The 21,934-nt window shown below is 34.7% G+C and overlaps 2 protein-coding genes across 5 annotated transcripts in view; both read left to right on the forward strand.

Moving 5' to 3' along the window:
* Positions 1 to 5,014: 5,014 nt before the first annotated feature.
* LOC145125603 (proteasome subunit alpha type-2-A-like) lies at positions 5,015 to 8,171 on the forward strand. The gene is made up of 12 exons (XM_079061039.1): positions 5,015 to 5,181; positions 5,455 to 5,521; positions 5,731 to 5,807; positions 5,962 to 6,026; positions 6,179 to 6,225; positions 6,321 to 6,396; positions 6,722 to 6,789; positions 6,937 to 7,006; positions 7,089 to 7,174; positions 7,292 to 7,354; positions 7,801 to 7,866; positions 7,956 to 8,171. The coding sequence occupies exons 2-12, from the start codon at positions 5,481 to 5,483 to the stop codon at positions 8,002 to 8,004; spliced, it is 708 nt and encodes a 235-aa protein (XP_078917165.1). The 5' UTR covers positions 5,015 to 5,181; positions 5,455 to 5,480; the 3' UTR covers positions 8,005 to 8,171.
* Positions 8,172 to 8,895: 724 nt separating this feature from the next.
* Positions 8,896 to 21,934, forward strand: part of SCI1 (splicing regulatory glutamine/lysine-rich-like protein) — a 34,206-nt gene continuing 21,167 nt past the window's right edge. For 2 of the 4 annotated variants that reach the window (XM_079058903.1, XM_079058905.1), the window contains exons 1-4: positions 8,896 to 9,002; positions 9,087 to 9,191; positions 9,569 to 9,618; positions 9,713 to 9,954. In XM_079058903.1, coding sequence (XP_078915029.1) covers positions 8,945 to 9,002; positions 9,087 to 9,191; positions 9,569 to 9,618; positions 9,713 to 9,954 — 455 coding nt within the window. In that variant the 5' untranslated portion in view covers positions 8,896 to 8,944. Of the gene's footprint in view, positions 9,003 to 9,086; positions 9,192 to 9,568; positions 9,619 to 9,712; positions 9,955 to 11,116; positions 11,307 to 21,934 lie in introns of those variants that run through there. The other 2 variants (XM_079058906.1, XM_079058904.1) reach the window with 2 other exon arrangements.

A 21,934-nucleotide genomic window follows, 5' to 3' on the forward strand; every position in this document is an offset into this window, starting at 1 on the left:
TTTGACACCCAACTCTCCCGGCTTGTCAATATGTGACTTCATCTCTAAGATGTGATCACACATAGACCTTGCTTGCCATTAGGGCTTGAGTGACCTTGAACTTGTGGGTTAGGGAGAATAATTGGAGGAGGTGGAGGAAGAGAAGTATGACTTCCATGAGCCAAACTCGGGAAGTCATATTCATTAGGAAAGCTTGGTTTGGGAAGATCATTGTTGTCTAAACCAGACATCAACAATGGGAGAAATTCACGTAAAGTTGATTTAAGTCCTTAATATAACACCCAATATGATATATTAAGGCTAGGACCCAACAAACTATTTTATAACTTGGAAGAGGGATGTCGTAGTCCAAGCTATAAAATATTTGAAGGTAGGTGAATGACGATTCACCAATTTCCACCAAGATAAACGAAATGTATTATTAGGTTTTAATTGGTTTTGAAACTCCTAGATTCTTTTGAGATTCATTGAACTTTTCAATGGCATGTTTCAATCTCGAGTGTGCCCTTCAGGTTTTGTGACTGGGATGCCGAGGATCACAAAACAAGGTGTGAAGTAACCATGCAAATATACTTGGTACCCTTAATATTTACCCCTCAATCGATGTGCCGGTTAACCACACACGCTCCAACGATACTATGATAAACATTAAGTTACCCTTTGCCTACCTTGTTAAGTCCAGGTTAGTGTGCCGGTTAACCACACACGCTCCAGTAACAGCTTAAACAAAGTGCAAAGTGTAATTTCATGGATTAGCACCTTATTCACATTTTCCTAAGTAACTAAGGTTGGGAATTTATAAGTGTTTAGTTACTTAGTATTTATCATTATACTTATAATGAAAGGATAATTATAGTCCTTGTCCTACCTGTTCGGCTAACGACCCTCCACCGGTCAAGGAAGCGGTGAGTGAGAGTGGACACCCATTAAACTGCCATTTTATAGGCAGTAACCTTATACCTCCCTTATAGACCGGCTTCGTGAATGAGGCCTACTAATGGTAAGACGACTTGCTCTTATACATATAATATATTAAACTTTTAATATTATAATAGTATAAGGGTGTATTTTAGACATTTAAAATACTTGGTGGTTTAATCTATTAATTAAACTAGACTTTTAATTTAATTAAACTCAAACCATATATTTATGGATTAATAATACTCTTTTAATTAAACGCTTTAATTAACTATTAATAAAGTCCGTAAGAGTTAATTGAATTATTCAATAAAAACATCATAATTCCAATTATTAAATTCAAAATTAAAACCATTTAATTAATTGTTTAAGTTATGAACCCAAGAGTTTTAGAATTCAATTCTTTTTTTTATCATAAAAAAACTTTTTCCAAATTCCAAAACTTGAGGGCAAGTTTTGTAACTCTTGAAAACTTTTGGATTCCATAACTTATGGAGTTAAATACTTGTTTTATGATGAAACTTTTCATGTTCCATAACTTAAGAACAAGTTATGGAATTCTTTAAAACATTAAGACCAAGTTTTGTAACTCCATAAAAAACTTTGAATCAATTTTTTTAAAAACCTTTTCATATCCATAACTTATGGAGGTTTCAAAAAACTCTTTAGATCAAACTTTTAAAACTAATAAAATAATCATATCATTTTATCTTTTACTAAATTTGACCTAATTCAACTTATATAGCAAATGATTCAAATTTTACAAATAATTAGTTTTTCACAAAAACAAGTAATTATCTTAAAATTTGACAAACGTCATGTTTGTTTTCCTTTTTTTTCCAACTTTGAAAATAAAACATTTGCATCAATATAACAGAAAACAACCTGGCTCTGATACCACTGTTGGGTTTTGAGCATTCTAACACTCCTATGGTGTACATGCAACCCTATAAACCTTGGATCTATGTTTTCTCTATTATACATGCAAATATTAACTATTCCAAGGTTTCATCCTAACTAGCATATTATGAAGCACCTATACTACAAAGTTCTAGTTAGATGACATACCTTTTGATGTAGCTTGATGTCTTCAAGCTTTAAGAGCTTAGCCCCAATAGTGTGGAATCCTCAAATGGAATCACAAATCACCAAAACACCTTGGAAGAACTTGAGAGAATATGTATGCACACTAAAATCGGCCCACTCTTATTTTCACACACTTGTTCCAATTTTGTGAGCCAAGGACCCCTTTATATATTATGGAGGATTAGGGTTACATCCATGTAAACCCTAATACCCATGACCTTTCATTTACATAGGATCCATGGGTTAAAAGCTTCATGGACCATCCATGAAAGCTTAGCCCAACCTAAATGAACTTGGCCCATTCCATATATATAAGAGTCCATATTTAATTAGTTCATTTTGATCACTTAATTAATTCTAAATTAATTCTTGATCAATACTAATTAAATAATATGATTCCATATTAATATATTAGAACTTATAATATATTAATATAAATCATAAATATACTATTCTCAAAAGACTATCCGTATAAATTGTGCCGGTGAAGTGCAACCCAAATGGACCATGCCGGGTCGGGTCAAGTACATACCAAATATAGTTATGGACTTAGACATTAATCCAACACACATAACCAACTAGCATATCACATAACAAATAATGGGCCGGCCTTGGTGCCTTCGACCAATTGGTATGGTGAGGAGACTTACCTCTCAAGAAATGTTGAACTGATAAGATAAGTCCCAACGCGCAACTCCAACTCAACTGCGTACAATCATCAGGTGACTGACTTTTTCAAAATCCCGAAATTCCAAAAATACCCTCAAAGTCAAACTTGGTCAACCATGGTCAAAGTCAAGGTCAACAGTCCATGTTGACCCAACTCGTCGAGTGCATCTAGCAACTCGTCAAGTTCCTTCAGTGTTCAGAAAACCGGGGGAAAAACCCTACTCGACTCGCCGAGTTATCTTATCAACTCGCCGAGTTCACTGTGCATACCGAAAATGGGAAAACCCGATCCAACTCGTCGAGTTTTCCCCTATCTTAACATATTCAGTCCTTCCAGTCGAATCTATGGCTCCAAACTACAGATCCAGTCCCTTAGGACTGAAATATCACGTAAAGTTGCTAACTTTACGTGCATGCAAGGCCTCAAGAGGCTAAAACACTAAAACTAAGTTTCATACAAGGTTTAGGGCATGGAGGAGGGCCAAGACTAGATAAAGTGGGCAACTTTATGTCCATGGAGGCCTAGAGGTGTCCAAATCTGAAACCATATCCTCATGACAAGTTCATATTCGAGAATGACACCATTATGCACCAAAAGTGACCATATACTTTCATAAGAGGAGATCTAAGCAAATAAAGGTGAAGGTAGCAACTTTATACCTCAAGATGGTTGCCAAAATAGAGTAGATGTCGGATCTACTGCTTCTCCCTTTACTACAACCTCTTCAAGCTCCAAGTTCCTTCACAACCACACCAAAATCAATCTCCAAAGCTCTCTCTCACACACAAGAAGGTATAAGGCTCGAGTTAGGGTTTCTCTGGGCTGTAAGGACGATGAGGGAGGCTACAAGTGAGCCATAAGTTCTTTATATAGGGTACAAAACCCATAAAATTAGGGTTTTCTTTCCAGCGTCTACTCGTCGAGTTGGGGCCTTCCAACTCGTCGAGTAGACCCTAAGTCCCGCATCCAAAAAGATCTCTACTCAACGAGTTGGAGCTCCCCAACTCGTCGAGTCCCAGTGCAAAACCCTAAAATCTTGAGAAATAAATGATACATGAACAAGCATTACACATATATTTCCCAACACACCCAACCCAATAAATAAAAATAAAAATACAAAACAACTAAAGTACAAGTTTTAAAGCATATGATACAAGAGAAAAAAAGATAGAAAGAGTAGAGAGAGAAGGAGGAAACGGGTTAAGTGAAACCACAAAAACAACACAACATTCACAACCCTCCCAAGAAGGAGTGGTGTCGTGGAGGTACTCGGGGTACATCCCTCTCTTTTTGCCATGACTTCGTCGCCCCTAGCACACATGCTACCCCTATCAACTAGATGTGTGTCGCCCTATTGGAAATAATTGATGATATTCGAATAAATCATCATGTTTGAATTTGAAAAATGAACAAATATATAATAATAATGATAAATATATTAAACAAACATTATATATAACTATAAATCCCCCCCCCCCCTGCTTCGTAGGGAAAAAATCAGTAATTTCTAATTGCCTTTGCCAAATTGATAAGTTCCAATGTCCGCTTTGCGATGGAAGTAATCTATAAATTTTTTATTAGGCATAGACCTTTTTCTATTTTTTAAATTAAGCGATAGTTTTGCAATTTTTTTTATACAAAGGGGTCAGACCTGCCGACATACGAAAGATTTAAACACATGGACCATTTCTGTAAAAAAACTGCACACGAACATTTTCTGTAAATTACATGGACAACTTTTGTAATTTTTTTCTATAAAGGCACCAAACACGACCATTTCTCTAAAAAACTGCACAAAGACAATGTTTGAAATATATTTATACACAGGGACCGAACCTGCCAACATATAAAAGATTTAAATATATGGACCATTTCTATAAAAAAAATTGTACAATAACTTTTATTCTGTAAATTATAGAGATAACTTTTGTAATTTATTCTATACGGAGAACAAACATGTCGATTCGAAAGCATTGTAGGCATAATCTAAAACCCAAAATTATTATGGCCAAAGTCTAAAATTCAAAAATTGACTATTTATAACAACTTGATTTTTATTATATATAATAGTTTATTCATGTACAATGTACAAACAAATATAATTAATATTATATAGTTATATAGTTTGAGATAAATATTTATTTATTTCGTTAAAATAATTATAATTTAATTTTATTGATAATGATAATATTCATCCATATTTTTAATATAATATTTTTTATTTAATAATTTAATGGTGATTTTAGTTTATCATATGCTAAATTATTTTTGATATGATTGATTCATAAAACTATTGTTAAAATTTAATTTTTTGGTCCTTGAATAATTGAAAATAAAATGGAGTTCTCCTTGTCTACTTCTTTTAGGTCTTTCTTTCCCTCCAAGCCAACAAGGAACCCTTCTTCCCCTTCATAATCTTCATCGGTCCAAAAATCGTCACTCAAGATCACCCCATCGAAAATTCTTAGGCGTATTTTTCACATCCCGAATCCTAATTTGCTCCACAGGTACGTAATGTTTATATGCCCATTCATTGATTCATGTACAAGCACGATCAAGCATCTTTCATGAATTTCAGATCCAAAGTTTTCTGTTACACTTGCTAGCCATCATCTTCCTTTTGAATGCAGTATACCCTAACATTTCGTGTAAATGATCACTGTTGTCTGTGAATTTATCGTTAACCTTTACCCTTTACGAGAGACATGATTTTGAATTTAGGGTTTATCATCGGTCAGAGAGTTTTTGATCGATAGTCATTTACGCTTTGCACTATGCAGGGTCCTTCACTGATATTCTATACGACATGGGTGACAGTCAGTACTCGTTCTCTCTTACTACTTTCAGGTATAATCGAGTTTCTTCTCTAGTTCACTAATCTCAGATATGCACTAACCTCGGATTTGTATATGCTTAAAAATTGAAATGACGTTTCTTATATTCCAATTTAAAACCATGAAATCTGAGTTTCCAAACCTGTATTTTTATACATTAGATGGCATGTATGGACACATATGTATCTAGGAAAATTTATCTGGTTTTATCTGTTATTGCAGCCCTTCTGGAAAGCTTGTTCAGATTGAACATGCCCTCACAGCTGTTGGCTCTGGGCAAACTTCATTGGGGATAAAAGGTAACTCCAGTTCCATGATTATCTTTCTGGTCCTTATTAGTTTTAATAGCTATTAACAACTTGTAGAACATCATAGTTACTGCTGTCACAGTTATTATTGTTGCATCTTTTGATTTATTTTATCAAATCTTACCTGTTCAAATGTTTATTGCAGCTTCAAATGGAGTTGTAATTGCAACTGAAAAGAAGCTCCCATCAATCTTGGTCGATGAGACATCGGTAATTACAAATTATACAAATTATAAATCCAAAGCATTAGTTGTTAAACTTTAGCATTCTAATACAAAGCAAAATATCAAATCCACTTCAATTTTCACATTTACTTCTGAAGTATTTGTACAGTATCTGATATATTGTTTTGTTGATTTCAGGTGCAAAAGATTCAGATTTTGACTCCTAACATTGGAGTTGTATATAGGTAAGGTTTCAAAAATTCAAACCAAACATTTTTATGCAGAATAGCAGCTATGATTATTATACATGTTTTAAAGTGCATTTTATTTTCATTTCCAGTGGCATGGGGCCCGATTCTAGAGTTCTAGTCAGGAAGAGCAGGAAGCAAGCAGAACAATACCATCGACTATACAAAGTACACTTATTTTCCCATTCACACATTTAGGGCTGTTTCTTTTTTACTTAATGGGCTTAATGAGTTAAGCACTTAATTTGGACAACTATACATGGTTGTTTCTTTTTGACTTAATCTGGATAGAATGACTATTTGGCCTTTTTATCTTTCCCTCCAAACTCCCCTCACTTTATCTAGACATACATTACTACCCATTAAGTCACTTTACACATACTGGACTTAATGGGTAAAAAAAGGAACAGCTCCTTAGTTTTATTTTTTTAGATAATCTTCAGCAATTTCTAAGCCTTTTAATTTAAATTATTGTTTGATATGATATTTGCAGGAGCCAATCCCCGTTACACAACTTGTAAGGGAAACTGCTGCTGTTATGCAAGAGTTTACTCAATCGGGGTAAGTTTGTTTTTCTTACCCTTTTTGATGGTGAAAACTAAGATTTTTTTTTTTTTTTTTAATTTTTTATAATAATTACTTACTAAATATTCCATATTTTAAGTGGAACTCTTACATACAGCTTTTAACATATGTTTCTTTGTGTAGTGGTGTAAGGCCTTTTGGTGTTTCACTCCTTGTTGCTGGTTATGATGACAAAGGTCCCCAACTATATCAGGTATATAAATTGGTTACATTATTCTTTTATATATTAACATTTTCTAAATGGTGTATTTTGTGTGGAAATGTATTTGATGCAGGTGGACCCCTCAGGTTCATATTTCTCATGGAAAGCTTCTGCCATGGGAAAGAATGTGTCCAATGCAAAAACATTTCTTGAAAAGAGGTGTGTTATTATGATTGTGTGAATCCTTAATTTTTTGTAGACATTTGGAAATGTGAAGAAAATATGAAGTAACAAAATTGTTATTATTAATAACTGTAAATATTTTTGAACTTGTAGGTACACTGATGATATGGAGCTTGAGGATGCCATACACACAGCTATTTTGACATTGAAGGAGGGGTAAGCATCTTGAATTTTAAATAATCATTAAAAAACATTTGAGAAAATAATATAGAAAGTTGAAGGTTAAAATAACCAGGGGGAATTCGTAAAAATATAGGAGTTTAAAGCGTTTTTTTTTTTTTTTTTGATACATTATTTTATAAGTTGTTCATTCTGTATTAAGTTAAAAACTGTATATACAAAATCTGTTTTTTTTTGTCTGAATTGGAGTAAATGACTATTTTACCCTTTTGTGAGCTTGCATTGAAAAAAAAGTACGCCAATCTTGTAATAGGGAGGGTCTTAATACATAAAGTGGCCAAATCTTTCATTTAATCCATTAAGTTATTCTTTTTGTATTATGTAAAAAAAACAACCTTATATATCTGTATGCATTAAGCTCTGTATCCCTTAAGTAAAAAAACAAACAACACCTAAGTTTTGTCCTTAAATATGTATTTCAGATTTGAAGGACAAATTTCGGGAAAAAATATTGAGATTGGTGTGATTGAGGCAGACAAAACATTCAGGTAATTTTATAATTTACATTATAATGAATCTGACTATTAACATCTTGTTAAGTTAGCTTGTAATAATTTTGTATTTTTATTTTTTGTAGAGTTTTAACTGCAGCTCAAATTGAAGACTATCTTCAAGAGGTGGAATAGTTATTTGTATTTGTATTGGGATTTTAAATTTTCTTCAAGTTAAAAGATTTCCAGGTGTCAGAAATCTAATGTATTAAGTTGTGTTTGACTTTGACTAGAACCGATATGTACTTGTTGACTATCTTGAAGAACTTATGTGTTGGTGAAAGGATCTATTTGGTTTTGCATCACTAAACTCAAAACAAAAGCCATGTCTTACATTATTAACATATAAATTTAGTTTAGCAAATAGTTACTTATAACTTCTTTCGATTTTTATATGGTTAAACCGACTAAAAGGTCCTTGAAATTTTTTGCATATCTACAAAATCGACATTAAGGGTGTGCTCCACATGAACCTTTTGTGACGTTTTACTTTTTAGCTTTTATAAAAAGCTCAAAAAAAACAAAAAAAAAAATTTGTTCGGTGGCATGTGGGGTTTAACAAAAAACCTCATTATTATCACAAAATTACTAAGAAAAATACACTTGTATTTTACTATATTTTATAAAATGTCTTTTTATATAATTTTATATGTTTAAAAGATTATAGTTACTTTTGTACACAAATAAAAGCTAAACTTTGAGCTAATAGCTGCTAATTTTAATGAACCCACCTTAAACATTGTTTATCCTTTTATTTTGGAATGGTCAGTATCGATAGTAATCAAATGTTGGGTTGGTTTTACAACTTAAGTTTTTTTTGGAATCAAGTTCTCCATTTACAAGTTTTTACGATGAATCTTTATTTAGTTTATTTTTAATTAAATGGAAATCTCACTTGATCCAAAACATAACCCACTTAAGAATTCCATTTTACATAAATATTCGAACTTTTAATGGGTGCAATTTGACAAGTTCGAAAGATAAGGGGCCATAGTCGGCAATATCACAGTAATGTTTAGATGTATATGAACAATGAACGCTTTAAAAATGTTCGATTTTGGACGACGAGTCCAACATGGGTACCGATCGGAAATTGAAAAAGAAGAGGTCTCCGGCTGAGTTCTCGTCGGAAGGTTCTTGTTCATTATCTTCGTTATCATATTTCTGTGTTTATACAGTTTTCAATACGAATTGATGCGGATACTCGTGTTTTGTAGATGAAGGGAAGAACAAAAGGCGTAGAAGTTCAGAAACAAAGAGTGATAAGAAAGAGAGAGACTCCCATAGGAAGCACAAATCGCATAAATCTTCAAGTACTAAAGGTACGCTTCGCTACATCATGAGCTTACATCCCATTTTAGTTCAATTGTTGATTTGTTTCTGTAATGGAGGAAAGCTAGGGTTTAATTTGTTATCAAGTATCGTCTTAGTATAAACACTCTCGATGCGATTAGTTACAGAATCAAGCTACTTAGTGCGATTAGGGGTTTTCGTCTGTCTGTCTGCGCATTCTGTTTTCCATTCACAAAGATACGATACCCAATTTTTAGCTTTTCTAATGAATCTGATACCTTTGTTCTTGTGCAATTGGTATTTGGAACTAAGAATCCAGTTGTAAGGACTTGTATCCTGCCAATAATCCCTTTGATTTGAACAACAAGCTGATTACTGTTTCTCAATTGTTCTAACTTTTATTCAGAAGGGAAGCACAAACACAAAAGTAAACACCACAAGCATGAACGTCGTGTGGTGAGTCCTGTTCAATTGTCTTAATTCAAAAGTTTTTAGCAGCAAGTTATTGAACTTCAAGTATATGAAGAAGCTTTTGACTGAATGTTTTCAGATATCAAATTTCAAGGAGCTTTCAGACGCTGATTACTTCTCCAAGAACAATGAATTTGCCACATGGCTCAAAGATGAGAAAGACATGTTCTTCTCAGATCTTTCTTCAGAATCTGCACGTAAACTATTTGCAGAATTCATCAAAGATTGGAACAAACAAAAGCTTGATTCCAAATATTATGATGGCATTGTGACAGGGCCACGAACATCTCATAATTGGAAAATCAAAGTGGATACAAAAGGGTAAGTTGATAATATTTTTAGCATCAGAACATGCATATTTTGGCTATCTTTTACTTTGTAGAATTGTAACACTGAGTTTCAGTAAAGCTAATTTTAAATCCGTGATTCTTTCGTTGATCAAACTCTCAAATACATTTATGAAATGATTGGGGAACAAGCTTTAGGGTTGAAGACTTCATAAGTTTCCTCAATGTTCATACTTAGTCCCTTAACTTAGGGTTTGTTCTGAACTCACCCAAGTTGAAAATATTTTCACATTTAGCCTCCTTAAGAAAAATATTTAATGACAATTCTAATCCAATGATCAATATATATGATACTAAGGTCTTATAATTAAGGCTCAAAGCCTCTTAGATTTTCCCAATATTGAAATAAGCCCAATACTTTATATAGGCCCAACACCTTAATATGCCCAGATGAGCCTAGACCATTAGATATCACATGCCCAAAATACATTGTTATTTTTGGTTTAGATTATGCTTTAGTTAATCATTTCCAAGTAAGTATTAAACTTAAAATATTTAATTCAGATTTTAAATAATCTGAATATTTCAAAACTATAAAATTAGTAATCAACATGTGTCTAAAAACGGACTATTCAAAATTTTGATTGGACTTATTCATATATTTAAATACTCTCACACATAAATTAATAGGTTTTTATGCCTGTTGGCTCTATTTGGCAAAAATAAATTAGTTTATTAGAATTTATTGTTTGGTAAAATCATAAAAAAGTAATTTATTTTAGCTTACCAACTAGCATATAAGCTGCTGTTGATAGACTATTTTCAGATAATTTATGGAGTTTTTTCAAAAATGTTCTAAATGTCTTTAATTATATCTATGTTTTAGTTATATATATAAATGTCCATTTATTTAGTTTTACGTTGCAATCTAAATATATAAGGTATTTTTAGTTTTTACAAACCATATTAGTTAATAAACTACCAATTAGCTTTCCAGCTATAAATGGTATTAGTCCTCGTTTAATCCTATTATTACGTCTTCGAATATTTAGTCTGTATATTGTATAACCAAACTACTCCGCTAAAGCAAAATTTGTAATTTTAGTTTTTGTTTTCTATTTTCTTTTGCTTAAAGGAAGGGTTTATTTGTCATTCTAAAAGTCAAAGTTTGACCATAAAATTCTAAAATAATATAGATATGGATATTAGGCATGACGTGTGCGGATCATCATGCTTAAGAAGGAAGGAAGTTAACATCATTAAATGTTAGCATTAAAGTTGTTGCAGACAAAATTTTCATTTATGAGCGAAATTAAGTACAAGGTTTTTAATTTGTACATCGTGTATAAAGAGTTGTACATCTAATAAAATAATACTTTTGATTTACCTCTGCAGGCTAAAATACAAAAAATAATGATATATTCATAATTTAAATTTATTAAATGTACTTTCACAAAAACTTGATCACTACGAGTAATTAAAATAACATTTCATTAAAATAAACACAATTAGTCCAAGTAAGCTCATATAATGAAGTTGTGTTACATGAAACATGATTCTAACCTATTTATTAAAACTAATAACTTAATGAGATAAAAAGGTAACCTGTTTGTTAGATAGTTATGTGAAGAGTTTTATTTATGTTTGTTCATTGTAAAATATCAAGGTGTATTTTTTTTTGTTAAATAAAAAAATTAAGACAATTAATCCATCTAAGACCATATAATAAACCAATATTTAGAAGCCCAAAACATTAAAAAGGAAAGAATAAATTAACCCTAAAATCTAAATGCTCATAAGTAACACATAGAGGGAGAGAGGGAGAAGAAGTAGAAGGGTCAATGGGTCCTTCTGTCCTTCAACATGCCAAGGCTCCATATTTTTTGGTATTGGTCATGGTGGTAAATCGAAGGTTAGTCGAAGGCAAATCGCCTCCATTTCATCCATCCCGAGGAACATTATTGTTTCAGACACAAAATAGAAAGCAACGTTCTTAAGAGTATATGGGTTGTTACATTTGTAAAAGTGTTCCAAATTAACAAAATATTAATACATAATCATCTATCCGAAATCTAGATAAATCCACAAAAATTATGAAGTTTTGCACTTAAAATTTCTTGTCAAAGCTTCCCATTCAAATAGCTTGCTCCAAGCAGTCAAGACAATGTAGGCTGTTAGACGATTTGAGTTGTTCTCAAACATACCCAAACTTGTGTATTTTTTCAACTTTGCTCTTTTTTTACGAGCTTGTTTTCCACTGCCAAAAGCTATGTCTCTTGACCCTCTTGACCTTGACATTTCGTCTTGTCTGAGTTCAAAGTATTAGATCATATAAGTCCTCATTTAATACCTGTTCTACCACAATAAAGTACCAATAACACTTAATTCACCATAACACACATTTTAAATTATTTTTATTTTATAATTTCATTATTTTCATATAAAATAAAAGTCACGTTAAATAATAGCTAAACATATTTTTGAGTAATTTTTTTGGAGCTAATATATTTATTTAAATTAGATCACAAGATTCTTCTAAAATATAACTATTTTGACTTTTTTTTTTTTTTGCAAGTTTCATCAATTTTTACTTGTCTTTTTATAAGTTCCATCGATTTTTTTACTTGTATATTTCTAAGGGTTATTGTCACTGTAACACAACAAACTTTAGTATATTGGTTTAAATAGTCCATTGTGATTTTTTTTTTGCCTTTTAGGGGTACGTAATTGTGTTTTACCGTTTTAAAATGTCATTATAAAAAATATGAAGAGGTCACCCGGTGAACCCCTTCCTAATCATCAGTTTTGATATGCCATGTGACATTTGGTCAACTGAAATGGTCCACGTGGCACCCATATGTCATCCACGTGGATTTTTCCTGTTAAAACTATGTCGGTGGTGAAAACCTTTGTTCTCTCTCGTTGCTTCCTTGATAACATCTTCCTACTATCCTCGTTCTTCCCTAAATTCAACAAACCGAACACCAAATTCGCCTGAAACAAAACCAGATTTGCAACCCTGGCTCTCGATAGGCCTGTGATTCTAATTGAGATGGAGGTTGAGTCACCAATAACCGCCGACACAACAACAACGACAACCATCACTAGTCGGTATGTCCGGAAGTCAAGGGAGGAAGCGGCCGCAATCAGGATTCAAACCGCCTACATCGCTGCCTAAAAAAAATACCGGTGTCGCCCTTAGTGATTACATCCTAGAGGAGCTCCAATTTCCCGATCATCTCCACATGACGCCGCCATATCCCCGTTATGGTTCCCGTCGTCCTCCACCACAACCTGATGGTGGTAGCAGATTTCGTAAATCAAAACGGGAGAAGAGAGACGAAAATGTACCTCTTCCGCGAGGAAACAATGGAATCGTGCCATGAGATTTCTTTTTTTACGTCAATTGAGGGTGTCATTAGGTCTGAATTGGCCGAAGTTGATGGCAAGGGTAGCAGAATCGGGAAACCTGAGATTCAAGGGAGGACGATGGCAGATGATAAGAGTGGAGATGGCGGTGGTGGTAGCTGCCGTCATCGGGCAGTAGTGGAGAGTGAGAAAGAACCACCACTATCATCCATGAAAGAAGATGTGCAAAGTATGAACTTGTTGCTGGCTCATGAGGTTTCAAAGATTCTTGAGGCCAATATGTTGCAATACTACACTAATTCTACAGATAACCCTCATATGTATCCGAGTCATATGGTTCCCTAAACACTTTATCTTTCTTACATTTCACATCATCTTTCAATTGAATCTTTGAAATGCTTGGTTTTAGGCCATATCCATCATTTTACAAGAGTCACTACATGGAAACATCTGTTTAAAGGTATACGATGAAGTCAAGGTACATGCTGATGGGTTTTGGGAAAACAAATAAACTAGAAAACAATTCCTAAGTTCACATTCAACCTACTTTGGATCTATGTTTTAACTATTGAACTTATAACTTTGAATTGCAAAACAAGAACCCTAAGGGAGGAGGCTATTTTCGAAATTAATCAATTAGGGTTTAGAGTTACATACCTTTCAATTGTTATAGCAAACAATTGGTAATCCTTTTGATATTGATCTTCTTGGAAGCTTAGCACCACAAATGCAATGCCTCTAATGGAGTCACACCCAAGAACTAGCAAGAAGGAAACTTATTAGGAGAGATGTTAGGGTATGCAATTTCGGCCCTAGGGTTTCTTCAAGAGAATGAGTGCCAATTTTGGGAGCTAGGAGGCTCTTTATATAGCTGATGGATCTAAGGTTTAGGGAAAACCCTAATGTTCCTTTGCTTGGGGCCTAAGCTTATCCAAAGGCCTTATCCAAGCCCCTTGGACGAAATCATTAGGGTTTCTCCTATAGATTTCGTCCACCCCCTTCCAAGGAGGTTCTGGAACCTTCCACTCAACTATTTGATAATTGCAAACTAGTCCCTGCACTTTATAATTAATACAATTAATCCCAAAATCAATTCTAATTAATTTCTGGCTAACTATTAATTAAACATTATGATTTCTAATTAATATATTAACCTTTTAACATATTAATAAATCATTTATATTAATTTATTAATCTTGTAATAAATCAATATCTTTCCTTTCATAATTTCCTTGTCCAGTTGCTAGGTTTGAGGGCAACCCAAAATGACTGTGATGCTATCAATTCAAGTACATACCAATTATAGTTATGGGCTTAGACACCTAATCCAACAGTCTTCCACTCGGATAACTCTGTAACTATAACTGCTAGTATGACTTCTAAATTTGACCAACAAATTGTAGCTTCCAAAAGCTGCTGTTGAACTCTGACCCAGTCAGTTACGTGTCCTAAGATAAGTGATCATATAATCTTTCGTTCTGCAAGATATCCCTAGACATAAGACATGGAATGTAATCAATCTCTTTGTCCAGAATCTATGTTTTCCGATTTCTGATTTGTGATGATGTAGGACTTCTAATTGAAAACATCAATTTAGTCCTGGCTGGGCCCAACACATAAGTCAACACCAAATCATCGAGGGCCCCACAGATATCGCTTTTCCCGTTAGGGCAAACGGAACGAATAAACGTTGACTCATATGCTTGTATCTTTTACTCATCAAATTATACATGACAATACGTTTTATAACACCAAGTTACTGATGCGTTTTCGTATCACCAATGTATAACCGACTTGCAAATTACAACTCATATATCTCCGTTTCAAGATTATAAGATATTATCGTCTCAATATTACTCGTGATGAATTCCATGAAGTAATACTCTGAGCGAGGGTTTATCCAATACTCAAATCTCAATTTCTGAGCACTCATGAATCATTGCAGCAATTCTATTGCTATGTCTATCCTTAGACAATCTGCAATCCAATTCATGACAGTCTTAATTCGCTACTTAATTCCAAAAGTACGAGCGACTGTGGAGTTTGAATAATCATATTATTCGGGAAGTAAAACATGCAAAATATGAAACACAATAATAAACAATTGACAAAAGGCAGTAAACAAACTCATAAATAATACTTTATTATTTAATCACCAAAAGTCAATTACATTTACTTTGTTACAAGTTTCAGAAAACTAATCTAACTACAAAAACTAATATCATATCTCAGTCCAATGCTCTGAGCATGCTGAATATGCTTAACCCTACTCAGACCCTTTGTGAGGGGGTCTGCTAGGTTGTCCTCAGATGATACCCTCTTTACAACAAGATGGCCTTCTTCCACTCTATGTCTTATGAAATGGTACTTTCTGTCGATATGTCTGGTTTTACCATGATTTCTGGGTTCCTTTGTTAAGGCAACCGCTCCTTCATTATCGCAGAACAGTTCCATAGGCTCCTGGATGGTTGGAACAACTCTGAGATCTCCGATGAAGTTCCTCAACCAAGCTGCTTCTTTCGACTCTTCACTTGCTGCTATATACTTGATTCACAAGTAGAATCAGCCACCGTATATTGCTTGGAACTTTTCCAAGTAACTGCTCCTCCATTCAGTAGAAATACCCAGCCTGATTGAGAACGAAAGTTATCTCTATCCGTTTGAAAGCTGGAATCACTGTAACCATCTACTCTCAAAGTATCATTGCCACCAAGCACAAGGACCTAGTCCTTTGTCCTTCGCAAATACTTGAGTATATTCTTAACCGCTATCCAATGAGCTCTAACCTGGTTTCCCTGATAGCGACTGACCATGCTCAAAGCAAAGGCCACATCAGGGCGAGTACATGTCATAGCGTACATGATCGATCCAACAACGGAAGCATAAGGTACACGACTCATGTCAGCTATTTCCTCATCTGTACTCGGGCATTGAGTCTTTTACTCAATTTGGTATTGCTTTGGATAGGTAGCTCTCCCTTCTTGGAATTTTCCATACTAAACCTCTTTAGTACCTTGTCCAAGTATGTGCTCTGACTAAGTCCAATTAGTCTCTTCTTTCTATCTCTCAATATTCTAATCCCAAGAATATAGGCAGCTTCTCCAAGGTCTTTCATGGCAAAACACTTTCCAAGCCAAGATTTAACATCTTTCAAGGTTGGAACGTCGTTACCGATGAGTAATATGTCATCGACATATAACACCAGGAAAGTCACTATACTCCCACTAGCCTTGATATATACACAGAACTCATCTTCACTCCTAGAGAAACCAAACTCTTTGACTTTCTCATGGAAGCAAAGAAACCATAAATGGATTTCTCAAGCTTGCACACTCTATTGGGAAACTTTGCATCAACAAAACCCTCTGGATGATTTATGTAAACATCCTCAGCCAACTTCCCGTTAAGGAAAGCAGTCTTGACATCCATCTGCCAGATTTCATAGTCATGAAAGGCAGCTATGGCGAGCAATATCCTAATAGATTTAATCTTAGCTACTGGCGAGAAGGTCTCATCATAGCAACCCCTGGGGTTTGAGTGAAACCTTTTGCAATCAGTCGAGCCTTGAATGTGTGCACATTTCCATCCATGTCCGTCTTCTTCTTGAAGATCCATTTGCACCCAACTGTCTTACGACCTGGTGCACTATCAACCAATTTCCAAACTTGGTTGTCATACATGGACTTAATCTCTCTGTCCATTGCCTCTTTCCACTTGGAAGACTCAGGGCCCGCCATTGCTTCCTTGTAAGTAACTGGTTCATCTAAATTTACCAGTGTCCTATCAATGATGAATGTGTCACCATCTGAAGTAATATGAAAACCATACAACTCAAGTGGCACACTCACCCTAGTGGATCTTCGAAGAGGTAATGAGTTATCAACCGATTCAAAAGGAACTGTTTCCTCAGGTTGAGTGCTAGTGTCATCTAAGGTTCCTTCATTGGCTAACTCTTGAATTTCTTCAAGGTCAATGGTGCTCCCACTGTCCTCTTTGAATATGAGCTCTCTTTCTAGAAAGACTCCTCTTCGTGCCACAAAGACCACGTTTTCACTAGGTCTGTAGAACAAATATCCAAAAGACTGTTTTGGGTAACCAATGAAAACACATTTCTCACTTCTAGCTGCTAGCTTGTCGTGAGTCTCTCGTCTTATGAAAGCTTCACAACCCCAGACTTTAATATGTGCTAACGAGGGAACTTTCCCTGTCCACATTTCGTGAGGTGTTTTGACAACCTTCTTTGTAGGGACAAGATTGAGGATGTGGGCGACTGTCTCTAAGGCATACCCCCAGAAGTGAATAGGAAGGGAAGCACGACTCATCATAGAACGAACCATGTCTAACAAGGTCCGATTACGCCTCTCAGCCACACCATTTAACTGTGGTGTCCTAGGAGGAGTTAATTGTGAAACTATTCCACATTCCTTCAGATAGTCGTTGAACTCGATACTAAGATACTCTCCACCTCTATCGGATCTAAGTACCTTTATCTTCCTGCCCAATTGATTCTCGACTTCATTTTTAAACTCTTTGAACTTTTCAAAGGTTTCTGACTTATGTTTGATCAAGTAGATATAGCCATAACTGCTATAATCATCAGTGAAAGTCACATAGAATCGATTAGCATCCCTTGTGGTTGATCTGAAGGGTCCACACACGTCAGTATGTATGAGGTCCAACAAACCTTCACCTCTTTCACAAGATCCTGTGAAAGGTGATTTTGTCATCTTTCCCAAAAGACAAGATTCACACATATCATCTGATTTTAGGTCAAATGATTCCAACACTCCATCCTTTTGGAGTTGGGCTATGCGTTTCTTGTTAATGTGTCCAAGACGACAATGCCACAAGCATGCATTGTCTACACTATTAGACAAGTCAATATCAAACACACTATTACCTAAGCTATCAACACAAGTCACTGTTTCATACACACCATCACAAAGTAAAGCTTCAAACACAAAAACACCATTCTTATAAACAGAAATTGAACCATTCAAATCATTAAAAGAATACTTAAAACCTTGTCTGAACAATGCATGAAATGAAATAATGTTTCTCTTCATCTCAGACGAATAGAAACAATTCAATAAATCTAATCTAACATCATTATTAAGCAAAAATTGATAAACTCCGATCTTGGTCACTGGTGAAGACTTTCTGTTCCCCATGATCAAGTTTATCCTCCCTCGCTCCACCTCCTTACTTTCTTTTAGCCCCTGAAAATCAGAACAGATGTGAAAACCACATCCTGTATCAAGGACCCATGAACGAGAAGATAATGAGTTATTAGAAGAAATAGTGTAAATACCTGCTGAAGATGGCTTCACTTTGCCCTCTTTGATATCCTGCAAATATTTTCGGCATCTTCTCTTCCAGTACCCTTTGTCATTGCAATAAAAGCAATCAGCATCCTTTGGATCAGAAACATGGGGAATGGTAGCATTGGGCTTAGCCTTTGGGCCACTACTAGATGACCCAGCTTGAACCTTGCCCTTCCAATTTTGCTTAGGAGGACCTTTCCTCTTTTTCCCCTTTCCCTGTCCAATAGTCAAGATAGGGGTACTTGCAGGAGTGGAGGCTATACTTTTACCCTTCATCCCTGCTTCAGCTGTCTGCAACAAGTTGTGCAATTGGGCCAGTGTCTGCTCAGTGTTGTTCAAATGGTAAGTTAGGATGAACTGACCATAACAATCGGGTAATGAGTTCAAGACCATGTCAATGGCCAATTCCTCATCAAAATGAATGTTGAGCTTGACCAAACGCTCTATGTAGCGTTGCATTCTTTGCACATGACTAACAACCGACTCCCCATCCTTCATCTTGCAAGCCATGAGTGATTTGACTACCTCGAACTTTTCTTGACGAGCTCGCTTATGGTACTTTTCCATAAGGTCCTTGTTCATATCAAAAGGCCAGTAGTTCTCATAGTACCTCTGCAGTTCTGGGGACATGGTTGTGACCATGATGCATGCCACTTTGGTGGCATCGTCATAGTGCTTCTTGTAGGCAACATATTCTTCTGGAGTGGCAAAGAGAAGTGTTTCCAGGAGTAGACATCTGAAAAGAAAGATAGTTTTAGTTAGATTTCAAGATACCTCAATATAATAACCCAAAGATACAATATTAAGGTTAGGATCCAACTATGATGATTCACAACTTAGAAATGGGATGCCGAGATCCAAGTGTAAATTTCGTAAAGGTAGGCGAATGACGATTCACCAATTCCACCATAGGACGAAACAAACGAAGTGAAATTTCTAATTCCTTTTGAGATACATTGAAACTATTCAATGTCATGTTTTAATCTCAGATTATACTCTTCTATTTGTGACTGGGATACCGATGATCACAAACAAGATGTGAATAACTATGCAAATGTGCTTGGTAACCTCATTGTCTTTATCATTATCTATTATTGATGTGCTGGTAAACCACACACGCTCAATCAAAATGATAATTATGAGATACCCTTTACTGCTCTTTATTAGTGCCTATTAGTGTGCTGGTTAACCACACACGCTCCGCTAACGACCAATAAAGCATAATGTGCAATTTCATGGGTTATCATACTTTTCACATTTTTCCTAAAGTAACTAGAGTTGGGATTTTGTAAAATAATGTTCTAGTACTTTCTTAATAACATTATACTTTTAATGAGATTTAGTTGTCCTATCAAATCCGTTCTGCTAACGACCCTCCACTAATCAAGGAAGCGGTGGGTGAGAGTGGACACCCATTCAACTACCATTTTATAGGCAGTTTTTTTATACCCCCTTATATACTAGCTTCGTGAATGAGGCATACTAGCGATTTGACTGACAAATTCTTATACATATATAATATTTAACTTTTAATTATAATATATATATATATATATATATATATATATATATATATATAAGGCGTGTTTTAAACTTTTTAAAACTTTAGGGTTTATGTAAAATTTTCGAAAATTAAATCATTAATTTTAAATTTTAAAATAAACCAAAATTAAGATTTAATAATTATCTATTAATTAACTTTTAATTAATTTATTAAATCTTGTGAGGATTTTCTAATCAAATTAAACAATTAATTTAATCCTAATCCTTATCCCTCTAAATTTCGAAAATTAGGGTAAAAGATAATTATCCAATTAATCCAATCAAGTAACAATTATCCAAAACAAGAAACCCTAAAAATACTAAGCATATTTCGAAATTCAAGGGAGGAGGCTAGGGTTTTCAAAACCCTAACCCTAGTTTCGATTAGGGTTCATGGAGGCTAGGGTTTTTTCGAAAAACCCCTTGAACTAAAAACCCTAAAACTGAAAACATGGCCTTTTAGGGTTTAATAGCTATAAACCCTAATTTGCAATTCAACTATTATAGCAATTCAATTTAAAACAAAAACAACAACGGCTCTGATACCACTGATGAGTTTTGGGAAAACAAATAAACTAGAAAACAATTCCTAAGTTCACATTCAACCTACTTTGGATCTATGTTTTAACTATTGAACATATAACTTTGAATTGCAAAACAAGAACCCTAAGGGAGGAGGCTATTTTCGAAATTAACCAATTAGAGTTTAGAGTTACATACCTTTCAATTGTTATAGCAAACAATTGGTAATCCTTTTGATCTTGATCTTCTTGGAAGCTTAGCACCATAAATGCAATGCCTCTAATGGAGGCACACCGAAGAACTAGGAAGAAGGAAACTTATTAGGAGAGATGTTAGGGTATGTAATTTCGGCCCTAGGGTTTCTTCAAGAGAAGGAGTGCCAATTTTGGGAGCCAGGAGGCTCTTTATATAGCTGAGGGATCTAAGGTTTAGGGAAAACCCTAATGTTCCTTTGCTTGGGGCCTAAGCTTATCCAAAGGCCTTATCCAAGCCCCTTGGACGAAATCATTAGGGTTTCCCCTACAGATTTCGTCCACCCCCTTCCAAGGAGGTTCCGGAACCTTCCACTCAACTATTTGATAATTGCAAACTAGTCCCTGCATTTTATAATTAATACAATTAACCCCAAAATCAATTCTAATTAATTTTTGGCTAACTATTAATTAAACATTATGATTTCTAATTAATATAGTAACCTTTTAACATATTAATAAATCATTTATATTAATTTATTAATCTTATAATAAATCAATATCTCTCCTTTCATAATTTTCTTGTCCAGTTGCTAGGTTTGAGGGCAACCCAAAAAGACTGTGCTGCTATCAATTCAAGTACATACCAATTATAGTTATGGGCTTAGACACCTAATCCAACAATTTTGAGGTTCAACACATCTGTTTAGGAGTCGTTGAATTGGCTATAGCCACATTAGATGGACCTTTACCCACAACCACATTAGATGGACCTATAACTCCCGTCGAAGCTCTGAGCAACACTTTAGCTAAACTCCAAGCAAGTCCCAAATTCCGTAAGCTTCGTGAAGCTACAAAGGTTATTGGTTGACTGATTGATTAAATTTCGCCATTAATCGATCGATTGATTTTGCAATTTAGTAAGAATACTCGAATATAAAATTCTTAATATGTTAACAGAGTATCACGAAGCACATCGGGCCTCAAGCCCATGAAGTCAAGTCAATGCCTGCACTTAATTCTTATAACTTGTGAAAAAAGTCACGTCATCAAGAATACCGGTAAT

The sequence above is a fragment of the Lactuca virosa genome, chromosome 7 (assembly GCF_052849685.1).
Source record: "Lactuca virosa cultivar CGN04683 chromosome 7, Lactuca_virosa_CGN04683_v6, whole genome shotgun sequence".
NCBI lineage: Eukaryota > Viridiplantae > Streptophyta > Magnoliopsida > Asterales > Asteraceae > Lactuca > Lactuca virosa.

Excerpts from the sequence above, each read along its gene's own strand:
- LOC145125603 (XM_079061039.1), top strand. The coding sequence starts at position 5,481 with ATGGGTGACAGTCAGTACTCGTTCTCTCTTACTACTTTCAG. Across the intron at positions 6,790-6,936 it reads CAAGAGTTTACTCAATCGGG|TGGTGTAAGGCCTTTTGGTG; the intron begins GTAAGTTTGTTT and ends TTCTTTGTGTAG. Across the intron at positions 7,867-7,955 it reads GAGGCAGACAAAACATTCAG|AGTTTTAACTGCAGCTCAAA; the intron begins GTAATTTTATAA and ends TATTTTTTGTAG.